The 26867-nt window shown below is 43.6% G+C and overlaps 1 protein-coding gene and 2 long non-coding RNA genes across 5 annotated transcripts; 2 read left to right on the top strand and 1 right to left on the bottom strand.

The window, feature by feature from the left end:
• The first annotated feature begins 896 nt into the window (after positions 1-896).
• On the top strand, positions 897-25127 carry LOC117758072. The gene is made up of 3 exons (XR_004613229.1): positions 897-1557; positions 22298-22299; positions 25117-25127. It is a non-coding gene; the product is annotated as an uncharacterized LOC117758072 (long non-coding RNA).
• On the top strand, positions 2125-5116 carry LOC117758070. 2 transcript variants are annotated; one of them, XR_004613227.1, is made up of 3 exons: positions 2125-4702; positions 4738-5031; positions 5067-5116. It is a non-coding gene; the product is annotated as an uncharacterized LOC117758070 (long non-coding RNA). The 2 variants fall into 2 exon arrangements; XR_004613226.1 differs by having other exon boundaries at positions 4738-4927; positions 4963-5106.
• unc93a (unc-93 homolog A) lies at positions 6336-12897 on the bottom strand. 2 transcript variants are annotated; one of them, XM_034579401.1, is made up of 9 exons: positions 12630-12897; positions 11015-11143; positions 10128-10309; positions 9814-10043; positions 8587-8718; positions 8051-8262; positions 7373-7508; positions 7159-7290; positions 6779-7065 (listed from the first exon to the last, which is right to left on the bottom strand). In XM_034579401.1, the coding sequence occupies exons 2-9, from the start codon at positions 11102-11104 to the stop codon at positions 6779-6781; spliced, it is 1401 nt and encodes a 466-aa protein (XP_034435292.1). In that variant the 5' UTR covers positions 11105-11143; positions 12630-12897. The 2 variants fall into 2 exon arrangements, with proteins under 2 accessions (XP_034435291.1, XP_034435292.1); XM_034579400.1 differs by lacking the exon at positions 12630-12897 and having other exon boundaries at positions 6336-7065; positions 11015-11230.
• Positions 25128-26867: the final 1740 nt, after the last annotated feature.

The raw sequence follows: 26867 nt of genomic DNA, 5'->3' as shown, positions 1-26867 counted from the left end.
TTTTTCAGACAGTACATGTGTTTGTAACCATTGTATAAAAAAAGAAAAGAGAAGCGTAACAATCCCTTAAAGTTCGTCCTTTGCTGCGATCACGTTAAACACCCCCCCCCCCCCCTCCCCCCTCTGCCGGCGATGCTAACGGTACCGAGCCGCATCCGCCCGGTGGTTTTTCGCAGTCGCAGCAAACGTTGCGCTTCAGGATATTGTTCCTATATAATGACATTTAAGTAGAAGCTTTAGTAATAGAAGTTCCTAACAAAGATGTGATGGATAATTATTTTTAAGCTGTCATGAAATTGAAACAGGACGGGGTTGAGTCCCCAAAAAAAACTTATTTTCTCCAGACCTGTTTTAACAGAGTCGTTCCCGTGGAGGATTTATTTTTTGGGGGGATTCAACCCTCCTCTCCCTCCTCCTCTGGTTCCCCGCGATGAAGACTTCACTCCACTGGCTACACACACACACACAGTTTTCTGTTGACTACTGTTGCTCAGTCAGACACTGTCTCGCTCAGCGATAACAGACCTCTGTTCACTTAACAAGAGAAAAAGGAAAACGCAAGACAAACTCATTTCACACTCACAGAAAACGTTACACACAATCCTCCGGGGGAAGTCGTGGAGAAAAGGATAAAACCCGCTGAGACGTCGCCTCTTAATCATCTTCAAGTGATTCAGTGAATTTTTCAGATTCACGTACGATCTGGCACGTTTTTTTTAAGCTCGACTACATCTGGTTTGTTATCGTACGCCCTCGCTACACGGGACGCGCTCTATCAGGGAACGTCCAGCGATTTCTCCTCTTGTCAAATCAGCCCCGTTGTGCGTTTCTCCTCCAGAACAACGTCCGGACCTTCCCCGATGGAGCGAGTCCCGTGTTAATCCTCGTTCCTTTTTTTTTATTTTAAATCTTCCTTCTGTCACGAGACAAACCTCTGGAAGTGGAATCTGTGGAGAGGGTTTTGCACACAACGCAAAAGGACCTCGCGTTCGGATATGAGTTCGACACGTTTCACACAACTACCTAATTCATCGCTCACGTTAGGTCAACGCCGCCTGATGCTCCCGTCGGTGGAACAGGCCTTTTCCTGTGTACTGCGTTTTACAGCTGAGATACTTCACCATATGCAACGTTACCCCGGATATAAAGAGGGATAGTATGCAAGGTCAACATTCCACCCACCAGTCCAGTTTTGTAAAGATGTGAGAAACCACTTTGTGTCCAGCTGGAACGCCCCCCCCCCCCCCCCAAACAGTCGTCCAGGAACAGTCAACATCTTCACTCTCAATAATCTAAATTAAGACTGGACTCGAGCGGATGCCTCAAAACAAACGACTGAGACGGCTTTTTATTTCTTCTATTTTTCTATGTGTATATTTATTATAAAAGCATGTGGATAAATCATCAGTAGGCGTTTAACGAGCACCTTTCTATTACCTCATGACCTTTTCGTTTTGACCAAGTTTTCACACTGTGAGCAGCTTGTTGTTAGTGGTCGCTTTGGTTTTCATCCACCTCATCAGTGTTGATTTGTGTCTTTACCTTCATTACCTGCTCGTGCGGACTTTTCATTTAGCGTCGCCGGCTTCCGAGCACTTCTTGTGTTAGGAAAAACTTCAAAATCTTGGTCCTGTTTCTTTGATAAATGACAAACTAATGATCGACGACACAATCGTTGGCAACTTTCGTCCCCAAAGAGACTTTTTCAAACCCGTTACTTTCCTTTAACCTCCACTGCAACCATCGAGATTTCTGTAAAACTCAGCGTTTTCTCAGTTTAAAAAAAAAAACGTCCGTCTACCTCTGATACAAGACCTCACTACTACTTCAGTTCTCAGACACGGTTTCCATTCCACTTTCACTTTCTGTTATTTCAACAGGGAAAGTAATCGGACGAATAAAATCCCTGTGTTGTCCGAACTGTAAGGCCTTCGTTGGGTCTAGCGCTTAAATTCGTCCCCACGTTGCACTTGAGACAGAAGCACTTGAGTCAGGGGAACGAGGAGGCACAGAAGGGATCTGATGCCCGTGTCGGATGGGTCGTGACCAGACGTCCTTCCTGCAGAGGGATCTGGTTTCTCACAGTGTGAACGCAGGCGTCAGACGCTCCTGTGCCACTGTTTGGTCGATGTCAAACTACTCAAAACGCTGCACAAAGTGGGAAGAATGTATTTTAGGAAGGTTCCTGTCCGTGTCCGCCTCCTCTCGTCTGCTCTGATGCTTTCACACATACAGTATTGTGACCCCTCCCCCCCCCCCCACTTCTCTGCGTGGAATAGGCATTCCTATGGAAATGGTTTCCTCTACAACTCTGTTAGATGCAGGAACTCGACAGCACCTGTCGGCGTTTCCTGCGGCGACGCCGACACGACAACATGCCAAATACAACCAATGCATATGTAATGTTTTTTATGCAACAGCCATTCAGTGGAAGCGACAGTCCCTCCTCTCTCACTGCAACCAACAGGTACAAGGTTAGCTTCTTTTATAACATTGCTTTCGAGATGTTAACATAATGTATATAACAGAGAAATGTGAATATGTATTTGTTCAGAATCAACACACAAAAAAAAAAAAAGTAGTGCTCCGAGTTTGTGGTAAATAACTACTCGCCTCCGTCATGTTTTTATTTTATGTTTTTGATTTTCTACTTTTTTATTTTTCTGATGATGTGTGTATGTATATGACTATCAGTGAGTGCGTATGTATGTGTGATTAATACTGTATATCTGGTGTTCTCTAAGATGGAAAAGTGGAAGATGTCCTGGTTTGATTCTTTTCTTCTTTGACTCTTTAGACCCTGCACAGTACCTGTGGGCGTTTCAGAAAACTATGCCAGAGAATGGTTTAGCGACTGCTGAATGTGATTTTACTGAGAGAGAAGCAGTGTGGACTGGCTTTTTTTTGTACGGGTTAATTTAAAAAAAAAAGAAAAACACAGAAAAAATGGCCATATTATTTAATTTTTCTCTGTTGTCAAAAGTTTAAGCAGATCTGGGAGAGTGGAGCCTTGGTTTTGTTGGAGGGGCATCGCCTGCCGGGCTTTTTTTTTTTTTAATTTTGTTTTCTAAGTGTCTGACTGATGTAGCCTTGTTTTTGCATTTCGTCAATAGTTCAATGACCAAAGCTTAAAGATGTCGGATGGATTTCAGATGCAAACCTCATCATCACTGGACGGGACATAATGTAGCGGCCCTGCGTTCATTTGGATTTCCTCTCCTCTCTCTCCTCTCTCTCCTCCGCATGTTCGTCTTTCCTCGCTTCGTTCGCCCGCCACACGCTCCCGGCCTCTAACGCGCGACACGTCACCCCCACCCCCCCCCCCCCCCCCCCCCCCCCCCCCCCCCCCCCAGTTCGGTCCGTTTAGAGGCGTCTCCCGCTTTGCCAATGAGGTCTTTTCTCAGCCTGAAGTGCTATCAATTCGTTTACAGGTAGAAGGAAAACATTTGTTAGCTATGCACCTTACAGCCGATACAAGCATTTCCTCACATTGACGCATGTAGAACCAACACTGGAGCGAAACCCCCGAGTCATTGATTTCATAGGCAACGAGTTTATAGTTAACGTCACACACACACACACACACACGCCACGACGACCCCCCCCCGTCAGTGACTTCAGTCGACGTCCGACGACCTCTCAGCTTCTAACGCTTCTTTTTTTCCATTCACTAAATACTTTATACCAAACTTGAGGTGCCTCGTGTATATAGTTTCTGCAGTGAAGGTTGCTCCTTCGCTGTTTAACAGTGATGACCTTGTTAACCAGGGTTTTTTTAAAACCTTTTTTCACCTTTATAAAAAAGAAGTTTACTGTATTTTAAATGACTTTTTTACTCACATAGAAGATTAATCAAATTATTCCAGGAATTTGCAAATACAATCTAATTTTGCACTTTATGTCGGATTTACTTGGGAGTGAAAAGGCCGTCGCAAGCTTTCTCAATCAGATCAGTAAGAGTAACGTCCCCTGAATGTACCAAGAAAATGTACGTTTCATTAGTTTGATTTGAAAATCGCTCAGGTTCTCGACGAAGAACTCGACAGTGGGAGATACCCATCATCCAGATGACGACTAAAAATTGTAAACACACTTTACCTTCTTTGTAATGTAGATCTCTCTCTCTGTCTCTCTTTCTCTGTCGACACCAACCGATCCTCAGTATAACTACTATGCCAGTCTTCTTCTTCAGGTGGCGTCCCCGCCCTCCGCTCTGCGCCGTCAGCTGACGCCAGGCGATCTGTTAAAAAAAAAACCTCCTCTTGCTTGAATCTCAGAACATTCCTGCTCACGACACAGTTTCAGCAACACTCGGCTCTGTGGCTGCCGCAGAGCCGCTCGGCGTTTCCTCTCCCGCAGCTTCGGACGTGTTATTAGTCAAAAGTCAAAAGTCTGTTTGTGCGACACTTTGCAACAATTGTGCACTGTTGACATAACTGACAACACTTACACCGTGTTGTTTGTCTCCTCTGTTTGCTTCTCTTGTCACACTTGTGCTGCATAATGTAGAATATTTAGCAGTGAGCTGATACCAGGACCGGGCTAATGCCTGGTGTAGGTGTAGGACTGGGCCAATGTCTGGTTTAGGACTGGGCCAATGTCTGGTGTAGGTGTAGGACTGGGCCAATGCCTGGTGTAGGGTTGGACTAATGCCTGGTGTTGGATCGGGCCAATGCCTAGTGTAGGACTGGGCTAATGTCTGGTGTAGGTGTAGGACTGGGCTAATGTCTGGTGTAGGTGTAGGACTGGGCTAATGTCTGGTGTAGGACTGGGCCAATGTCTGGTGTAGGGTTGGACTAATGCCTGGTTTAGGACTGGGCCAATGCCTGGTGTAGGTGTAGGATCGGGCCAATGCCTGGTGTAGGGTTGGACTAATGCCTGGTGTTGGATCGGGCCAATGCCTAGTGTAGGACTGGGCTAATGTCTGGTGTAGGTGTAGGACTGGGCTAATGTCTGGTGTAGGTGTAGGACTGGGCTAATGTCTGGTGTAGGACTGGGCCAATGTCTGGTGTAGGACTGGGCCAATGCCTGGTGTAGGTGTAGGATCGGGCCAATGCCTGGTGTAGGTGTAGGATCGGGCTAATGTCTGGTCTAGCTAATCATTTTCGATGTCAGCAAAGTTCATAGCAAAAAAAAAAGTGAAGGAGGATACAGTTCTCAATTGTCAAAATGTCCGTATTCTCACCTGTCATTGGTCCAGCGCGGTGCACGTGCTCGTGCACGGCTGAGACGCTCCACGGTCCCTTAAATCTTAACTCCCACTCATTCCTCGTGCAAACGTTCGAATCTTTGCTCTCCGTGAACCCGCGGCTTCAGTTGTCACGTTTCGTCAGTGCTGCCTTATCGGGACTGAGGTGGGAAATGGTTCGGAGAGTTTACCAGAAGGCTTCTTCTTCTTCTTCTTCTTCTTATTAGTAACTCACCACTTTGTGTTGTTCCGGGGGGGCGATGCTTCCTCCGGAGAATTTGAGAGAAAAAAAAAGACCAAGGTTCCACTTTCTCCCTTGTACAAATTAATATAAATAAATATATATATATAAATATATATGATACATTTTACCCATTTTTGTCCAGTTTTGTATATTACACTCATGTAAAGTTTGTTTTTAATGAGGCATCGGAGCAGCTATTACAAGACAATATGAGTGACATTGTTCATCTGGGAGAATTTTATGCATGTTATATTTTCTCTTTTTCTCTCTCTGTCTCTTTTAATGCCCCCCCCCAACCCCCCAACCCCCCCTGTCAAGGTGTGTAACGTGAATATAAAGAAATCTACCTTTTCTTTGGAATGTTGTAGACAATCAGTCTCAGGCCGGGTCCAGCCCCTGCAGGCAGTGAGAGCCCTGCAGGCTGATCGACAAACAAAACGCTCTTTTTGTTTGTTTGACAATTAAAAACTCTCTTTGCATCTACTGGAAGTCTAAATTTGGAGGTTTGTTCATCCATATGTTCGTGGCTGCTCAAGTTTACACGCACACAGACACACACACACACACACAGACACACACTTCTCGACTACACTCAAAATACAAACACCTCGTGCATTTGATCCCCCTGCTTTCTTTTCCAAGGTGAGGATGCCAACCTTGAGGAAATGATGCTTTGACTAACAAATCTATAACATCTATGAATGTGGGAATGCAACACATTGCAATAAAAGCACCATTTGAAATGCAGCATGTTGTCCCGGTTTCTTCTTTTCCACAACTAGAGGAAGGAAATCATGGTTTTATACATAAATAAATAAGTGATTCACTGCTTCACATTCACATTTAATGCAAAGTTTTAATCGTAATATAACTAGTATTGTTTTTATTACAATATAGAAATGTAAAATGTTTAAATCTGTAAAAACACCAGCTTTTAGCTTTCATCCGTGTTTTCTGAATCCATTACACAAATGTATCACGATAAAAACTACTCATATATATTTATACATATACATACAGTCATATATTTATTTATGCAGTTTTCTCACTTATAAAATTTGCAGTTCCTCGTTTCAGTTTGATATTTAATTTACAGCACGATGACATTTATGGAAATGTGACACAACGGAATCACATCCAGACCCAGAATCGTGTTTTTCTTTTTCTGCACAGTTATCGTAAACCATCAAAGTTCCGATATTCTCACAATCTTCCTCTGTTCGTCTTCACAGATTAAGTACGATGCACGTAATTCACAATATTTCTCCCAGCAAACTTTCATCTCGTCCGTGTTGTCGCTCCAGAAATGTGCCGATAATGTTTGTGGAAAGATGAGACACTTGTCTCTACACTTTTGACTGACAGATGATGAAATTGTCCTCTGTTTGGACGGTGTCTACGTGTGTCAAGAAGGCCTCTTTGGCTTCCGGCGTGGGCTTCTTGTGCTCGTGGTACTCCACGATGGGGTAGGTGACGACGGTCAGCAGCAGGACGGCCAGCAGGATGTACAGCTTGTACTCCAGACACAGGAAGGTGCTGTAGGCGAAGGCGATGACGAAACCCAGAGACTCCCACATGCGGTAGTTGGCGAACGCTGCCTCTTTGTCGGCAGAGAAGAGGACGCCGTAGAGTGCTGCAGGACAGGAAGCAGAGAGGAGGTCAAACAAGGGGGAAGTTCAGGTGTTCAGCCGGGAACCCACCAGGGGGGCTGATGGGAGTTTCTTACCGTTGGTCTGAGTTTGCCAGACGGCGTCGGACATTCCCCACAGAGCGGGAAACACAAAGAACACAGCCAGCTCATCCTGATGCGGCCTCCACATCAACAGGCCGATGATGCAGCAGAAGTTGGTCAGCGCGGCTGAAAACCGACAGATTCAACACGACGTTAACAGAATGAAATCGTTCACGTCGTCGGCCGGTCGGTGACTGTGTGACTTTACCGAGGGAGAAGAGAGCCGCTCTGCCCGTGTACCGAGCCAGTCGGCCAAAGATGAACGAGCACACGGAGTTGGTGGCTCCGAAGCACATCATCACGAAGCCGACGTAGTGGATCCCCAGAGCGCACGTCACGTAGTTCTGCAAAGTACAAATACACTTGTTTCAGGAAATAAATCACTTATCAAAGCCAACTTCAAAGCCAACTGATCCTTCTCTGGACCCGTTGTGTTGTATTTCCTGTTTTATTTTGATAAGTCTTCTACCTCCTGCTGTGCTTCAGTTTCCCGCCTGTTTTCAATCATCCAATCAACATCTGTACTTCCTGTGGTTCACTTCCGGTTTGCCAGATTCACCTCGTACCTCCCTGTGTGTATTTCCACTTCAGTATCTTGTTTATTTATTGGTCTGGATTTCTCTCAATGCTTTTGTTGTGCTGTGTTTCTGTTGTGGTTTCGTCGTGTGGTGGTTGTGTTTGAATTGTAACTTTTGCGGTTGTGCTGTAGCTCTTGCGTTCCTGTTTTCCGTGCTTGTGCGAGACGTCTGGGCCACCGCTCAGTTGAGTCACATTCAAACAGCTTCCTGCTCTGAATTCACTTCATGAAACAACCTGTCGTGTGTTTTTCGTGGTGAAATCGAGTGAAATCCTTCACTAGAGCTGCAGCGGCTGCAGATCCTCTCACCTTGGTGTACTCCCCCGACAGGAAGCTCTGCTCGAAGCCGCTGTACATGGTGAGAGGGATGAGCGTCACCAGCCTCCAGTCCCTCAGCAGCCGGAACGTGGCCAGGAAGGTTCGACCAAACGGCTCGTGGTTGCCGCGGAACTCGCTGGCCTGCTCCCGGTCGATGTTGTCCAGGAACACTGAGACGATGAGGATGGCCACAACACCCACACCTGCCACACAACGGCAACACAACAACAACAACAACACAGAGTGTACAGCTGCACAAGTTCCAGTTTAATCTTCAGACAAATCTGTAAAACGAACAGTGGAAGGATGGATCTCAGGACCCGTGTGCACTTAGAGTTATAACGACACAAAACAAGCAGCAGTTTTAAAGATAATCTCAAAAAACATTAGGAATAATAAATACTGGTTTAGAAAAGGAGCTTATTTTGACTGTTTAAATTCAGAGTTGCGGTATGATGTGAGTTCTGAGGTCACATGTTCGTACACTGTGACCTCATCACGTGACGCAGAGAGGACGACGACGTTACCGATGTAGCTTCCGACGAGCTTCCACACCAGTTCCTGAGCCGGCCTGGTGGTGGTGGTGCTGTTGCTGGAGCTGACGTTGAGGCCACAGTCGGCCGCTCCGCAGTAAATCAGCTGCTCCTCTGGGATGTTCGCTGCCAGGAAGAAAAAATAGATAAACACATTTATCTTTGATGAAACGACAGAAAGATGATGATGCTGCTGTAGAGAGAATTTCAAAATTTGTATTCATTTCTTTTATTCTGTAACTAAACAAACAAATAATTCAGACTTCAGACTTCAACGGTTTGGGCCAATGCGGAAATAAAAATAGAACAAATAACATTGTCTTCCCAGAAATGAAGTGTCGTCATTTCAGCTGATAAGCACCAATAAAATAAGATGATGTGTAGTTGTCAGCATTGTGTGATTCGCCCTTTTCTTATTCTCGTCAGTTACACTTTGATCAGTGACGGCGTCAAGAACACAGGAGGAGGAGGAAGTCGATCCAGAAACATGTCAGACACACAGGAGGAAGAGGAAGTAGATCCAGAAACATGTCAGACACACAGGAGGAAGAGGAAGTAGATCCAGAAACACGTCCAACACACAGGAGGAGGAAGTAGATCCAGAAACATGTCAGACACACAGGAAGAGGAAGTAGATCCAGAAACACGTCAGACACACAGGAGGAGGAGGAAGTAGATCCAGAAACATGTCAGACACACAGGAGGAAGAGGAAGTAGATCCAGAAACACGTCCAACACACAGGAGAAGGAAGTAGATCCAGAAACACGTCCAACACACAGGAGGAGGAAGTAGATCCAGAAACACGTCCAACACACAGGAGAAGGAAGTAGATCCAGAAACACGTCAGACACACAGGAAGAGGAAGTAGATTCAGAAACATGTCAAACACACAGGAAGAGGAAGTAGATTCAGAAACATGTCAAACACACAGGAAGAGGAAGTAGATCCAGAAACACGTCAGACACACAGGAAGAGGAAGTAGATCCAGAAACACGTCAGACACGTGATGTAAAGATCGCGCATCACAGGAAAATCAGTTATATTTTAGAATATTTAAAGTATTTATTGTGGAGACGTGGACCAAGGGAAGAACGTGTTCATTTGTTTGCGTGAATCCAGATAAAAGGGCAGATCTAAGAATTGAACGTTTTCTTTAACAAAGGTTCTTTAACTTTAACTACTTGCTCCCCGAGTGTCACCACGTTCCTCTTCCCTCCTACCTATGTTCAAGTCCTGTCCGAAGATGAGCGACGACATGAGGTTTCCCCACACGGCCGACGACTGGAAGATGAAGAAGAAGATGCCGAAGTATTGGTTGATGACGTCGGGGCCCCTCCCGCCGTCCTTGGCGGCCTGAGAGTTCCCGGAGATGGTCAGGTAGGTGCATTTGGCCGACCACAGGGGGGAGCCGCCCAAACCCAGGATCGCAGAGGTGGGGATGAGGGTGTACCTGAGGAATTCATCAAGGACAGCAGTTATTGAAATGTAGTATGAGTTTAAGGGGCCTTGGCAGAGGTTTGAGTTATTTTTTTACCATCCTGGGTAGAGGTTTCCGAAGGAGTAGGAGACGTAGCAGACCATCCCGGCGACGATGGTCCATTTACAGCCCAGATTCTTGATCATGATCGGCGGCAGGAACATGGAGGAGACGATGATGGAGGCGTAGACGACGCTCAGAGAGGCCACGCCCATCCCGTCCTTCGCATTCAGACTGCTCTGCACACAGGGAGAGACGAGGCCACGACAATGAGTCACTTCTTTTATTGTTCACACCTCATGATATGTGTTTGACACTGATTGATTTTGATTCAGGAGCAGAACCAGTACTATTAACACGATGCTACGTTTCACAATGAAATCTGTATATTTATGTTAAATTGAATATTTGTATATGTGGACAAACACACTAGGTTGTAATTGTATGTTTACAGATTCTACATTCATCACGTTTACCCTTCGTCGTCTGTTCTTATTTTCACACTAGTCTGAATTTAACACAGATTTTATGACCATATCACAAAAAACTTTATATGCAAATAAAACCTTGAATCCAGTAACTATGGAAACCGTGCACGTGCAAGAAGGGGCCTAAATAATATTAATAATATTAACAATAAGAATAGTAATGAAATTCTTAAAATCCTCTACGATACCGACTCCAACTATTTCATTTTAAAGAATATATTCTGTATGATATTTTCACTTAAAGATTTAGTGCATTTATGGTGTAAAACAAAATTCCAATATAATTAGAAATAAGAAAGTAACACAAATAGTCTGAAACTCAGCTTGTTCTTTATTTTAAAGGTTTAAATGATTCTGTCGTTTGAGACTGAAAACTACTTTAAGGGTAAATACAGCGACGGGTTGTGTAGAAAGAGGAAAAGGACATTGAAGGGATTTTGGAAACCCTTTATTTACCTGTAAACTCTGCAGGCCTCCGTACGCCGTGAACAGGAACAGGAACCCCACCGACACCACCAGCACGTTCTTGAAGTTGCGGCTGATCATGTCTGCGTTTCAGAAGTGAGACGTCCACACGGGTTCCACCTTAAAAACCCCCCACAGAGAAACACAGGGGGGAAAATAAGTGTTTTATTTAAGGGTTAACAAAGTCACACAGCGGCTGAACGGCTCCAGAGACAATGATCTGCTGAAAATCACTGTGATAAACTCATGTACTGGAAATGGGTTCGATCAAAGTCCAGACCCACACACACACAGACACACACACACACACACACACACTCAGAGTTACCCTTATCATTCGGCCTCTCCCTTCCTCACGTCCAATTCAGCTTTAATTCAGTCGTATATTCTGTCTCCTCCTCTTCCTGTTGAGTTTAATTCAGGCTGTAATCGTCTTCTCCTCGGTTGTGTTGTGTTGTGTTGTCAAGTTGTCGTCATATATACTTTAATGCACAGGAGCAGTGGCCCAGAGCAAAGGTTAACCTGTTAGTTCTCTTCTGATTCCTTTTTACAGCCGGACGGCTTCTTGTTGTCTGAGCAGCTTCTGCAGACTTTATTCTCGGGGCCCAGGAGGGAGGAAGTCTGCAGAAACTCCGGAGTCCCTCACTCGCACATTTGCATTCACACATTCACCTCCTCAGTTTCTCCGGAGGACTTCAGTGCAGGTCGGAGGGTTTCAGAGGAAACGCTCAGCTCGCTGTTCGTACTTCAGTGGCAGGAGAAAAGAAAGCTGCAGCCGAGCTGTGGTGACTGATACCTGCTGTTGCTATTTTTAATCAGAGTGTGTGGACACAGATGTCAGGACCTTAGTGGACCTTAGTGGCAGAGTGTGTGTGTGTGTGTGTGTGTGTGTGTGTGTGTGTGTGTGTGTGTGTGTGCGTGTGTTTAAACTCCCAAACACACAGAGTCTGATGCAGCTACTTTTATTCTCTAATCTCTTACTTACATGTTGAACCCCTCCCAGTATCTGTGTGTGTGTGTGTGTGTGTGTGTGTGTGTGTGTGTGTGTGTGTGTGTGTGTGTGTGTGTGTGTGTGTGTGTGTGTGTGTGTGTGTGTATATATAGTGGAGGAGAAAAGGAATAATAATAATAATAATACAAGTTCTAACAGTGTAATGTGACAATGGAACAAAGGTCACGTTATCTAGTCCTTAATTCATTAAGCAACATGTTAAAAGTAACATCTAAGAATTTGCTACACTTTCGTACGTTTGGTTATGAAATGGTGCTTTTTGTATTTTCAGCTTCTGGACGCTCGTTCAGACAGAACATTATATTTTGAGATATCGACTTAGGACCCGAGGAATTATGATTGACACGTTGTCTGATGTGTCATAGATCCATTAATCAAGAAAATAATCCACAGACTTATCGATGGTTAAAATAATGAACAGTTGCAGTTTTATGCCATTTCTCACCACCATGGAAATGAAGAACCTTTCACACTTTAAGGAACCACAGTGAATATGCACAGAACGGTTCTTCAGTTGGTGAAGAACCAGAGACAAGAAGAACCATTATTTTTCTGAGGGTGCTAAAGATTATTAAACACACGAATCACACTAACCTCGGCGGCTGGATCGGCTTCTGGCCCACGAGGTATCTGGTGTCAGATGGTAGTGATGATGATGATGATGATGATGAGGATGCTGAGGATGCTACTCTGCTGGTTCCTCCAGGTCTGGCTCAGTCTTCAGAGAACTGACTTCCTGCTGAAGTCACTTGTCTCGACTCTCAGTTTCCTCAGGAGGAGAAACCCGTCGGGAGGTGGATTCAGATCTCGGAGCCGGAGGAACGTCGTAGCTCTGAGCTACTTGATCAGTGACTTGTTTTCTCATCAGCTGGTTCCACTTCTTCTGGGATGATTCTGTGTTTCTTTTGGTTGTTTTCTGTGTTCTCTCTCCCCCCCCCCTCCCCTTTCTGTTCTTCCCCTGCAGGTCATGTGTGAGGCGGGGGGTGTGGCTGGCTTCCCCTCAAGGCCAACTGCTCTGACTCATTCGTCAACCTCTCCATAAAAGCCTGGTCTTGACTCCACTGCTCTGCCAGATAATCCCGTCTCGTTCGGTAGTGCGTTTCCTTATTGTCCCAGTATAAGGGACAATAAGGGTGTCCCAGCCAGCTCCCTGCCTCCACAGCCTGCTCTTGAGCAATAACCTCTGCCTTCATTCCAATCCGGTCTTTCAGTCTCTGCTTCACGTCTGGGATCATCTCACCAAACACCTGAGGGATTCATGACATACACATGTTTATATATACTCAGCAGATTATCCACACGTCAAAGATATAGACTGAATAAAGATATTTAAACACCTTCATCATCGCAGGTTTTTGTTCCGGCAGAGAAGGGAAATCCAGAGTTTGCTCACGATTCACAGTTTAACGTCGTCTGGTTTTACTTTTCTTCACAAATTGTAGAAAAGGTTTCTGCTCCTTGTCATCGTCACGTTCTCCTGTGAGAACAGGAACCTGGACTGGATTTTTACACAACTGTCCTTGAAAGCCACCGTTCTTGTTATTGATGCTGCGGAGGTGACACACCCTGAGCGTCAGGTACACAGCCCGAGGACGTGTGATCTGTTCGCACCTCAAGCCAACAAGGTTCTGTCTGATTCCACCAAACCTGGTTGTTTTTTTACATTCTTACAAAATCATGAGATAGGAACTTTGGTATTTTCCTTCGTTTCCCAGTGTTTCTGTTGACAGCTCATCGACGCTGGCATCGAACTGTGCAGCTTGATGGACTGTGAGGGGGCCGCTGGGCCCTGGAAGAAGTGTGCACGCCACTGAGGGACATTTTAGATTATTTTTCTTTTAATCGTAGAAACAAATTCTCTCTATAACGAGAGGGTTTTGCATTTCTGAGTTGATTTTTTACATCTATGCTCTGAAGGCTGCAGGTGCATTAATCCTGTGAACTTCTCAGCACAGAGAGAAGTCATGAAGTTCAATTAAAGATCTGATTGGTGGACGTTGTCCTCATATTTACACATTTGATGAGAACCAATCAGAGCTTTTTCAATATCGTTATGATCACGTTGTTTTCTCTTCTTCCCCAAAGACACAGAAACTAGTAAATATATTCACGTCAGAGTTTATGTTCTGTTTATGTGTTTGACAGTGAAGTGATATCAGAGTATTTAAGATTTCCACCTTCAATAAATACAGATACGCTGTAATTATCATTCCATGATCGTAGCTGTGGTGATGACGTGTTGATCGCCGTGACAACATCCTGACTTTGGACCCGTTTACACTGGGAACGAGGATCCTTTGTTCAAACTCAGCGTCTCAGTGTTAAGGTTCAAATCTCACCTTCATCAACATGTTGAGTAAAAGTTGTAGATCCAGTTTTGTGTTGTGGTTTTATCTGATGTTTATTTTTTTTACTGACCTCTCCACCCTGTTGTTAAGACCGGTTGTTTGTTTTATCGTCTTTATGATATCAAGGTTTTTCCGTTAACACGATGCTGGTCGTCATCTCCTGATAAGATCCACGTGACGTTTCATCTTTTTGTGTTAAACTCGGAACCTGAAGTTTCTTTAACAGAACACGAATCTATTTAAAACTTATTCCAGCACTTTTATCAATGTCCTCAAGATTCCTTACGTGTTTTTATAGATTCCTCCAAATAGATTTGTTATGTTTTGAAAGCACATTTTAAAGTTTTATCAGTTTGGACTTTGTACTCTGTTAAAGGAAGATGTCACCGTCCGATAACCTTGATCTGAAGAGATTAAAATAAAAATCCACCTCGTGTATCTGCTGCTGGATGATTTTTTCTTTTAAATTTGTGAATCAGTGAAATAATCAGCTTCATTTTCTGGTCAAATTTGAGCCTTCAAATGTAGAAATATCACAGTTGTTCTAAAACTAGACGTCAGGATGTGTTTTGGATCAATCATATAAAATCAAAATGCAATTAAAAGTAATTTTATTTAGCCAAACATTTGTCTAAATGTTGATATAAAATGTTTTTCAAGTAAAACCATTAAAATCAAAACCTGAATTTATCTTTTACTCTGCCTCCGTTTTATAGGCGCAGCTGTTAGACCAGCAGGGGGAGCCAGAGGCCACAATTTAATCAACCTGGACAGATCCAGAAACAGCAGATTTCCCACAATTCACTTCACCTAAGTGCATTGTTCACTGGAAGTTAACATAAATGACACAATATAGAATAAACCAAATAGATATTTAAAAAAAACATCTAGTTCTACTCATCATGGCCTCACGTCCCACTTCTCCCATGTGTGGAAACGTTTAATCTGTCAGGTCACATGGTTTCACATCCAGGATGGATGTTTAACTTCAGGGAACAAAACTCTGAATAACACGAGGAACAAGCTTCTTACGTTAATGTTTGTCGATGTTACGTTTAAAGATGTTTTCAACTCGTTTCAAGCTGCTGAATAAAGTGTTTGTTATTGGTGTTCAGGCAGAATATGTTTAATATGATATAAAGAAGGGATTCAGGTTATAAATAAGACTGATACACACATGCACACACACACACACACACACACACACACACACACACACACACACACACACACACACACACACAGACACACACACAGCCAGGCCCTGAGGTAGAGAATTACAGGCATTAGAGAGGCAGACAGACAGGTATGTCTGCTCTGCCTCAGATATGAGCTGAAAGCTCCGTGAGTACAACTGCTGAGGGCTTCAATAACACTGTGTGTGTGTGTGTGTGTGTGTGTGTGTGTGTGTGTGCGTGTGTGTGCGTGTGTGTGTGTGTGTGTGTGTGTGTGTGTGTGTCAGAGGACTCTATTGCTCAGATCGGACAGTAAAGTGTGTTAATCTTCGTCATGAAATTTGTCGCAGTTAAAACTCAAATAAGTTGTAATGTTGGCAACTTTAAAAAAAGTTTATGAACATGAAACTTTTTACGTAATAATCGTAACAATAACCAGGTCACGTTCATGCATTTATCCAATCAGCCAATCACGTGGCAGCAGTGCAATGCATCCAATCCTGTAGTGGAGTGGTGTGGTGTCGCCCCCTGCTGGTCATTCAAGAAAATACACGTTTCAGACACTTAACATTGGCTTCACTTTTCTATGTGTATTTTTTTTTATACAACTGATATGATAACTGCTTTCAGAGGGAGATTAGAACTGTGAGTTAACTGTGCGTATGTTAAATGCTTACTGTGGTGAAACGTCACGATGCTGCATGTGACTCCGACCCGAGCTGGGAAATGAGAGGATTGTTTTGAGTCTGTTTCTTTCTTTTGATGTCTCTGAGGTGAAGTTGTTCTGATGCCTCTGTGAGAGCTGCAGGAAGAATCCACGACTCCACAGTGAGCCGGGTCACACTCACTAATCCCAGACCCCTACCTGTCCGACGGCTGCAGAGTCCTGGGAAAAGACTCTCTCTCACGCACCCACTTCTTCTCTCTCTCTCTCTCTCTTACTCACACACACACACACACACACACACACACACACACACACACACACACTTCCTTCCCCTCTCTCACCCAGCCCTCAGGCTCTTTGGTCCAAATCCCTGCTGGAATCTCAGACCTGTGTGTGAACCAGACTCCAGTCGGACTGAGTTTGTAAAGACTCTGGACTGAAGATGCCATTTGTCATGATAACAACGTTTGTGTGTTTGTTTGTGTAGATATGTATGTGTGTGTGTGTTTGTGTGTATGTATCTACGTGTATATATATATGTATGTGAGCATATTTGTTTATGCGTTCAAGGAAAAAAGGGTATGTGTGTTTTGGGGGGTTAGGGGATATGAATCTGTGCACATATATATTTTTAAGTGTGTGTATTCATGTGTTAATATATACATGTGTAGGTATTTGTGTGTTTATATGTGTGTGTGTATATAAGGAAACAGAGAAATCCCTGTGAGTGTTTTCAGTCTATATAAACTGCTCGTGTGTAAATGTGCAGATTAAGAACAAAGATCTCAGGTGGAGGTGAGAGGTTATCTCCCACAGAGGAAACCAGTGGACGAGCAGACGTCACTGGTTTCCTTCCTCTCCCAACAACAATGAGCCACAACTGGAGCAGAATTATACAAATCTACCAAATAGTAAAAATCTACCATAGAAAAGAAAAAACATATAACATATTAGAATCCATGAAACTATATTTTTATACCGTTGATATCCAAAGATAAGGATATGAAAATAAATAATCTCATAATAATGTTGGATTGTTTAATCTGGTTATTTAATTTGACTCCAGTGACGAGCGTCGGCTCCTGAGTCTGGAGAACAGTGATCTATTAATAGATTTTATTCATAGATCTTAATATATTGTAATAAGTTTGTCCTCTTGTTTGATTATTATTTATTATTCCTCAGATTCCCTTTATAGAAACACACTGAAATCCTCTTTATTCACACAACTATCACTGTTATCCTTTTATTTTATCATTACTTTCAACAATTTAGTTGTTTAAATGTTGTTAGCTTTGATTTTGGATTATGTTGTATTATTTTAATGCTTTTGTATGTTCTCTGTTTGTCCAACTTTGGAGCATAAACCAAAATTATCACTAGTTTTTATTGCACATGCAAACTTTTACCTGATCATGGTCACATATCTGGAAAACTTTTCTATATATATATATATTTTGACCTTTTGTGTGAACACGAGCTGCTGGTGGAGTCACTGAGTCACTTCTCTGCTGTAACACACTGGAAATGTGTGTGAAAATAACACAAGTTAAAATTATACCAGAGTTATGATGAGCAGTACGTTGCCGTAGTAACCGTCACTTCTAAAAAAGTATCGTCCTGTCTCAGTGTGTGTGAACCTCGTCGACTCGTCCTCGCTCTGAGCAGCTGGGATCTGTGGCAGCTTCACTCTCAGCCTCCAGCGTCGCTCGCTGGGTCGAGGGCGTCTGCCAGCCGCCCCGACGTGTCCGGGCTCCTCGGCCGCCATTACAGGGTTCACTACTTTCTGCTGCTCAACCAGGGATGACCTCATCTCGTGTCACACACACACACACACACACACACACACACACACACACACACACACACACACACACACACACTCAGGATGTGTCAGGTATGTGAGTAACGTTTTGGTTTCTTCTAAACCGTTAATTCCACTTTACGCCCACAGGCCCATTGTCTCCTAATCGTCCACAGTCTGTAAATAAAGATGGATTGATGAGTCTCTGCTTCCTCCCACTGTCCAGAAACGAAGCCAGAATATCCTGGACACCGACGCTGCCATCTTGTGCGCCGGGAGCCAGAGTTCGGCACAGTGGCGACCGCGGGATGGAGCCAAGGCATCGAGGTCCCGCTGATGTACATGCTCGACGAAATCATGAGTCACTACTCTAAGCTGTTGATCCCTGTTTTTATAAACATCAAATAAAACCAGTAACACTTGATCATGAACCAGTTTGACAGGAAGAAGATGCTGTTGTTCACCTCATTCTGCTCATTAAAGGCCACAAGCTGATTGGTTGAGCTCCACGTGTGATTGGTTGATAGATGCAGCCTGACGTCACAGGGAGGAGCTAAAGGCTTCGTGGTCAATTTGTTCGTATTAAAATCACCTGATTTAGTTTAGTTTAGTTTCCTCCTCCTGTCCAGACACAGAGATGTGGATGTTTGTCTCTGTTTTCAGACATGAGGTCTGCAGTGTCGGGTCTGGATATCGTCTGGAGTTTGTGTTTCTCACTCAGACATTTCACCAGGAGGCTGCAGGAGAAGTTCTGAAACGTCAAGAGACACAGATTTTAGATGGAAGGTTATTTTACACAGAGTCGTACTCCGGGAAAATAAAAGGCATGAATAAATAAAACCCACGAAAGAGCTTCAGCTTCAAAAGGACGTTTTTTCCTTCCTGGCAGCGTGTGTGTGTGTGTGTGTGTGTATGTGTGTGTGTGTGTGTGTGTGTGTTTGTGTGTGTGTCTTGTTTGTGCCAGGCACATATTGCAAACAGGCTTAGTGTTTTACAGTAGTGACACCCGGGAGTCAGTCCCAAGGCAAAGTGTGTGTGTTTGTGTGTTTGTGTGTTTGTGTGTGTGTCTCTCTCTGTGTGTGTGTCTGTGTGTGTGTGTGTGAGAGAGAGAGACACCAGACAATCCATTGTTATGTGTTTGCTGACATGGTGCATCATCTGCGGGCTTGTTACTGTCGCTTTCCCAGAAACACAATGAACAGAGATGCTGAGCACAACACTCCACGGCTTTATTTAGCTGAATGACTGACACACACAAACACAGACACACACACAGACACACACACACAGCAGGATGACCCTCTCTACCCCCCCGACCCACAGCCATCTATAGTTGCACGTTAATATCAACACATTCACGTTGAATTCACCTGTGAACAGTTTATCTCCTGTGACCTTTCAGGACGAAGCTCAGCTCACACGACACAAACAGCCTCATATCACAGTTTCCTTCACTCTGGGCAGAGTCAACAGAAACTGACGCTGTTATCAACGTTTGGGGGGGGTGGGGGTGGGGGTGGGGGGGTCGGGGGGGTAAATACTAATCCCACGAGTTGAAGAACGTCTCCTCGTCGCTCGGTGTCGTACGGGAGGTGAAGAGAGAGACGCAGACGAGAGGATGACAAAAGGAGAAAGAAAAACAACTTCCATGAATTATTCAACTCTCTCTCTTTGTCTGTTCTCCATTTATCTCTCAATCCTCGTTTTCTGCTCTCTTCCCCCCCCGAGCTGCTGCACACTCCGACAGCTTTACTGTGTGTGTGTGTGTGTCTGTGTGCGTGTGTGTGTGTGTGTGTTTCTATTCTTGTGTTCGTGTCAAGCTTGGGGCATTTGTGATGTGTGTGTGTGTGTGTGTATACTGTGTAAGTGCTGTATAATAGTGCAATAGTGTCTTGTGTCCACCCCCACCTCTTTCTCTCTCTCTCTCTCTCTCTCACACACACACACACACACACACACACACACACACACACACACACACACACACACACACACACACACACACACACACACACTTAAAATAGCCTGGTAATTAGACAGGCAAATTACAGTCCTCCCTGCCCGCCTGCAGCCGAGGACTGTGGGAAACGTAGGCAGCTTAAGTGTTTCCTTTATTGCAGCGGTGGCACAGGACCAGGAGAGTTTGGGGGATTTTTCTAAAGGCAGAGGAGGGTGAAAGAAAGAGAAGGAATCACAGGGGTCGGTGCGATTATCAGTCACTGGATTCAGAGTTCATCACGTACTTTGGTTGGAAAGGGCCGAGCGCTGCAGGAAATGCATGCCCATTAAATGTTGGTGCAACCGGGAGACAGGAAACAGAAATAGCAAACGTCCTTTCCTGTGCTCACAGATTCACTCGGAGACTAAAAAGCACGTAGAGTAAAACCCTCAAAATCTTTCAGGGGGGTTTTTATTTCAATTTTAAAACAGTGTGAATTTAGATTGCTGCTGCAGAACGTTCACAAATAACTAGAATGTCCATCAGAGAACTTTCCTCCAACAGTTTCCTCAGATGAAATCACGCTGCACCAGATTTCACTCACTCATATTATCAGTTCTGTCACTTTCACGTTTGGTGATAATCCGTCCTGTTGTTTTTGTGTAATCCTGCTAACTCACTAACAAACAGACATAATCTCCTCAGTGGAGGTTAAGATCTTTGTTTTATCTCCTGAACACGACGGAGAAACATCACAGTTTTATTCAGAATCAATATAATCCAATCACAAGTTGTCTGTATATCTGCAAACTGGAAACTGCTCATTGCTACTTCGACAACTTTTAACTGCGATAATTTGCCAAAACAAACTACAACTTAGATATCAATTAATCACGTGTGACTTTAACAATCACACAAATTAAAAAACGTTTTGTTAATCTGACTTTATCCGTTAGTAGCTCGATTGAGTCACAGTTTTCCTTCTCAGATGGAACTTGGCCAGTTGTGATGGAGTCGCACTTTAACGGCTTCATGTCACAACAAAGGTTCCTCAGTCGTTCCTCTGCTGGTGCCTCCTGAGCAGATGCAGGATCCTCAGTCTCGACTCAAAAGGTGAGAAGTAGCTCATCCTCATACAGTATTTTAATATTAAATCCTGATAGAAGCTTCTGTGGGTCGGCAGCATCGCTGTGAGGGCGTCTGGCTCCTCAGATGCGGCTCTAGCGTCTCAGCCTCATCCTAGAACATCTGTGGAACCAGGTTAGTGGCCGAGCTCACGTCGTGTTTTCTGAAGAATGAGCACAAATCTATTCAAACCTTTAATTGGAAAACTGTCACAGATTTGCATAATTGCCGGGTGTGAATATTTAACATTGTCCTGTTGTTATTCTGTCAAACCTCCTGTGAGTGAAATGCTGATAACACTTGAAACTCTGGCGTCAGGGCCTCTGGCTGGTCGGTCCGTGCATTAACAACCACGAGCTCCACTTTAGAGACAATAATGAGGCAAATACACTGATTCAACTTTCACGTCACCTCACAGTCTGTAAATAGAAGCTGTGGACTGACGCTGACCTCACTTCCAACTTTAATTAAAACTCAGTTCGATGTTTCTGCTTCAAACTCAGCAGGAGTGTCTTGTAAACTGATTCAAACTGTGTCAGCAAACACAGATTTACTCTCGTGTTACTCTCATTGTTTTTTCCTAATTCAGCGAGTGTTAATCACCTCAACAAGCGGGGGTTTGCCAAATCGCTCTGAGTCCCATTGTTCCCCGGGAGCGAGCCGGCCAGCTGATACGGCACAAACCGGCCCACACACACACAGACACAGACACACACAGACACACACACACAGATACAGTCACAGCTCGGCAGACAGGTGTGGCAGCATTCAGGATGTGTGACCTGTGTTTTTGAATATTATAAACTGGTCTAACTGGCCCTCGGCTCTCAGTCAGCTGCAGCGACACTCGAATCCCTGCAGGTGTTTGCTCTCAGCAGCACTTCACACGCCACGGACAGTTATACAAACTATTGCTTTACTGACTCTTCACCTGTTATTGATGATGATGATGATTTATAAGTGTCCAAAATGTCTGTTGTATTGGTGGGTAGTGACTGACTGATGGATTTCTCAAGGTCCATGAATTATTTGCTGTGAAAAATGGGGAAAATGTCAAAAATGTGCGATATCCTGAAGTTCATTCCTCCGCCGACGCCCATCAGTTCCGTTTGTGAAACCATGATTTCATTGGTTCTCCTCATTCCGACACCACATCCTGTTGTGATTCTTATTGTGTTATTTTAGAATAATGTCACGTGTGTAGCCGTGAAGTTCTTTGTGTCACAACGTAAAACAAATACACACACACACAGAGAGAAATATCAAATACAGAATATTTACTGTAGATTACACTGATGACTGATATCGATATCCTCAGCTGACAGTTACCTCAACTTAGTCAGGACAATCAGGCTGTGTGTGTGTGTGTGTGTGTGTGTGTGTGTGTGTGTGTGTGTGTGTGTGTGTGTGTGTGTGTGTGTGTGTGTGTGTGCTTCTATAGGGGCTTTTGTGTGTGTTTCAGTCACAGTCTGCTGGTGACAAAGGCTGACTTAATGGAGTGGTGCTGAGTGGCAGAGGCTGACACACACACACACACACACACACACACACACACACACACACACACACACACACACACACACACACACACACAGATTGACACAATAATTGACACTATAAAGAACCCCTTGTCTTGTGCGTCCATATTTAACACGTTGTATAGATTTTTTACGTGTATTGTGTGATGTTTTTTCATATCTGTGAGTCACACTGACGACAGAAAGACGACGGATCTGAGTAACGTTCTTAATATGTGATGATCCCAGTTTAGTTCACGTCTTCCCACCAGTTTGTCAGCATTGTTCCGAGCAGGTTGGAGAACTGGCCTCAACAAACCAATCAGACGCCTCCCTGACGGGTTTGTGTAATGAAGGAGATTCTAATCATCGACTAAACTGTATGTGGTAATATGACACACACTCTATATCAGTCCCCTAAACATTAAAATCAAAATCCATGAATTATACTTTTTGCGTAATCCTGCAAACAAACAGACGAGTGAAGTAATAACCTCCCTGCAGAGGTGAATAGTATAATTGTAATATTGTGTAGTACACTATACTTATCAGGAGACATAAAAACACAATGATAGAGTTCAAAAAGGACAAATACACAAATAACTTCTCAATTATGTCTATGTTTATTATTATGTTTGAATTGACAAGTAGACACACACACACACACACACAACTCGTGTCTTCCTACACCTTCACTTTCTCTACAGTTTTACACCGTCCACTCAGATAACAGCTCGACACTCACTTATCTCCTCTCTGACTTCACTGAATACCTGCATGTGTATGAACAGGCACGGACCTAACAACCCTCTGATGACTGTGAGAACTGTCGCCGCCGCCTGTTCCATAAAATGACCTTTACACACAAACGAGGCCTTTGAATGATGTGCGACCTGTGTAATCCCCGGTCGCCCCTTTTTAATGTTAATGAGCTGTGTTCTCTGGGTGGTCTGCTCGCTGCGTCAACACAGAGGGGGACATCGGATTTGGGATAATTCATTTTTCAAACAATTTGAGTTTCTCTTTGGTTTCGCTGCTGTGCCCGGTGAAGGGAAACATCACCAGGGTTTATTCTAGGAACTTTAATTTTGACCTGTGCGTCACCGCAGCAGCTACAGAACACGGAGACAGAGGAACATACGTAGGAGTGAGTTCAAATGAGGCCTTTCCAGTGAAATACTGGTGAAACACTGAGAAGACTGATTATCTCTCCATGTGTCTGGCAGGGGGAGTCCAGTGTTTGCATGATTTCTTCTTTTTATACTTCTGAGGAAAAAGCCTGCAAAGTGAGCATCAGCTCTTTTAAACCCCAGCGAGCTGCGCTGCGCTGTGGCCTGACGCTGACTCCTTTCTTATCTGAGAACATGCAACGAGCTGAAGACAGAACCGTCAGATACAGATCCATCCACTGAGACCTCGTCCACACTGGTATATTTTAGTTTTACAACGCACCACTGTTGCTATGTTTACGAGGCCGTTAAAGCAGAGCACTTTGAAAACTCTGCTGGCTCCAGTTCAGTTTGAATACTAAACTTACTTTTACTCTGGACGGACAGAAATGTAGTCTTTTGGAGACGATGATGCAGACGCCCACGCCGCCTCCTGATTGGTTCTCATCAGTCACAACTTCAATGAAATAGATGTGTTTTCAGATTATTTCTGATTTGGAACCAATAACGTTGGAACTTATATGCTTATAAAGATGGAGGACACGTCCCCACTTCCTCCCACTACCCAGAAAATAAAGCCATGCACAGTGAAGTCCATATTCCATTCACTAACATGGAGGAGGGGGAGTTTATGAACTTTATTTACAGTTTGTGGTCTGGAAAGAAATCGTAAAATCATAGAAATGTTTTAAACTTAAGACGTATTAGTGTGGATGCAACCAAACATGGAAAAAAGTTGGAAAATAAAGATTTCATAGTTGAGTACGACTAACTAGATACACCAAAAACTATAATCCTATAAATAATTGTATAATTTTAAAATAAATCTATGATATTGCATCCTAGCAATATAATGTGGTAAAATCTACTAAGGGCAAATACAAAGAATTCTCTTATTCATTGATGAATTACTCTTTATGTTCACAACTGGTTTTTCTGGAGCTTTTATCCACATTTCCCAACAAAAGTCAATAAATTGTGGAGCTTTATTTGAGATTTAAAATGTATTTCATATATCATATTGTTCATACTTGAGTTCTGCAACACAAGACAGGGAAGCACGTATGATGGTAAAACATATGATGAAGGAATATGAGTTAAATCCCTGACGAGGTCCAGACAAATGTAACTTTATCTCCTGCGTTAATAAGTGAATTATAGATTCCTCTTTGAAACCCCGTGTGAGCAGCCATCAGATGTTGTTCTGCTACATCAAGCTGCCATCTCCACCATGTTTGTCTTTCATAATTGGAGTTTGTGCTCAGCAGATTATTCCACTCAGTTATAACGTTACTGTGCATCAGGCCAGAACAGCCCTGCAGCTGTTTGTTAAGAAGCCGCGTTTAGAAACCAGCGCTTCGTTCTTCTAACCGCAGCCTGATGCCTTCTCCAGATGCCGGGCGATGGCCGCCCTGCTCTCCACACCACCTCAGAACATCTGTGAAACTCCGCTCCTCTCTGTGGGTTTGTCACCTCCTCGCCTCCTCGCCTCCTCTCTCCTCTCGTACTTTCTCCTCTCCTCGCCGCTCAGCATGTTCCTGCTGCTTTGCCTCGGTGTCGGCAGCGTAGCAGGAACTTAATAAGTCACGGTGGATTTCAGGTGGTCAGCGAAGTGAGATAAAACAAAGATGTTCCACTTTCGCTCTGCTGCTGCTGCTTTATCAGATTTTAAAGCATTAAAATAGCAGCCAAGAATAAATCTGAAACTTTAAATATTATCATTTTAACGTTAAGTTAAAAAACAAACTTCTACTTATGTTTGGAGGTGGTGTCACTTGGCCGTGCAGGTTCAGGTCAGACGAAGAGGAAACAGGGAAACAGAACATATACGATGACAATAGGCAACAGGCCTGTGGAGCCAGGCCTCCAGCAACAGAGAGGAAGCACATATTTGTTCTCGTGGAATTCTTACAGAAGTTTAAAAAAAAACATTCTCTGCAAACAAGCCGAAAATAGAACAAAAAATATAAAACAACTCTACGTAGAGACGCAGGAAAAGAGAACGTGAAGAAGAAACAAGAGTAGAAAGCCTCGTCAGCTGTGTGTGTGGGTGCAGATCTGCTCTCCGTGCACAGAGGTAGTGTGAGTCTGTCTTGTTATGTACTGTGTGTAGTTATATAGGTCACATTTACACATGAAACCTGCAGGATCCTCGTTTCCTTATCTTATTTTGTCAGTCTGGTTTTTCCAGGTATCAACTGTTTCCTCTGTTTTGTGGCTTCTTAGGATTTTGTTCGTGTAACTTTTTCTGTTTTCAAGTATTTTTTTTTTTTGTTTCATCCGGCTCGTTGTTGCTTCCAGGTTTTATATTTATATATTTTATTTATTTTTAGTACATTTCATGGATTGTCGCTGTTGCCCCATAAGATCCCATCGAGACGATCTACTGGTCTGATTCCAAAGGTTCATGCAAGTACCAGTCACTTGCACACCCACGCTTAAAAACATAATAAATCCCCTTTTAACATTAATGGTCGAGTTTTACTTTTGCATAATTCCTTTGCCCGAAATGAGATAAAACTCATAATAAACAATATCGTTTGAAAGCATCATTATTTTTTAAATTATTGTGAGTTATTTTTACCATTGGAAACACTAATATGTACACAACTCATATATTTAATGAACATACTCTAAGAACGAGTAAAAATAACCACATGACAAAGTAACTGTAACTGAACCTAGCTCATAGGTTGTAAAATTCAAATCCAAATAATCCACTAGAAGCAATGTGTCATGTTCGGGGGGGTGAACACACACGGTGCTTTGATTTGAATGTGAGCTGAACTGGAAGAGCTCCATTATAGAACCAGTCATTAGAAGCACAAACACAGATTAACAACATTTGATGGAGTTTCTCACTTCGACCAACAATGGCTGGTTTGTCCGAGGAACAAAAGACACTAATGTGGAACTGCACTGGTTTGTCACAGAGAGAAGTGTGGGTGTGTGGTAGTGTCGCTTCTGTGCACGTAAGGTGCAGCATGTGTGTTACAGCCTGTACAACACGTGTGCTATTATACACGGTGAATCTCCAGAGGACAAACTGTGTGTTTGCATGTTTGTGTTGTACAGTTATTGATTTGTT

This window comes from Hippoglossus hippoglossus, chromosome 24, assembly GCF_009819705.1.
Source record: "Hippoglossus hippoglossus isolate fHipHip1 chromosome 24, fHipHip1.pri, whole genome shotgun sequence".
Taxonomy (NCBI): domain Eukaryota; kingdom Metazoa; phylum Chordata; class Actinopteri; order Pleuronectiformes; family Pleuronectidae; genus Hippoglossus; species Hippoglossus hippoglossus.
The sequence above is the reverse complement of the archived record's forward strand: the minus strand, read 5'-3'. Positions and strand labels throughout refer to the sequence as shown.

Coding starts and splice junctions, on each gene's coding strand:
- unc93a (XM_034579401.1), bottom strand. CDS start 11,104: ATGATCAGCCGCAACTTCAAGAACGTGCTGGTGGTGTCGGTGGGGTTC. Junction 8,719..9,813: donor CGGACAGGACTTGAACATAG/GTAGGAGGGAAG, acceptor TCTTCCTGGCAG/CGAACATCCCAGAGGAGCAG. Junction 7,066..7,158: donor CTGGCAAACTCAGACCAACG/GTAAGAAACTCC, acceptor CCTGTCCTGCAG/CACTCTACGGCGTCCTCTTC.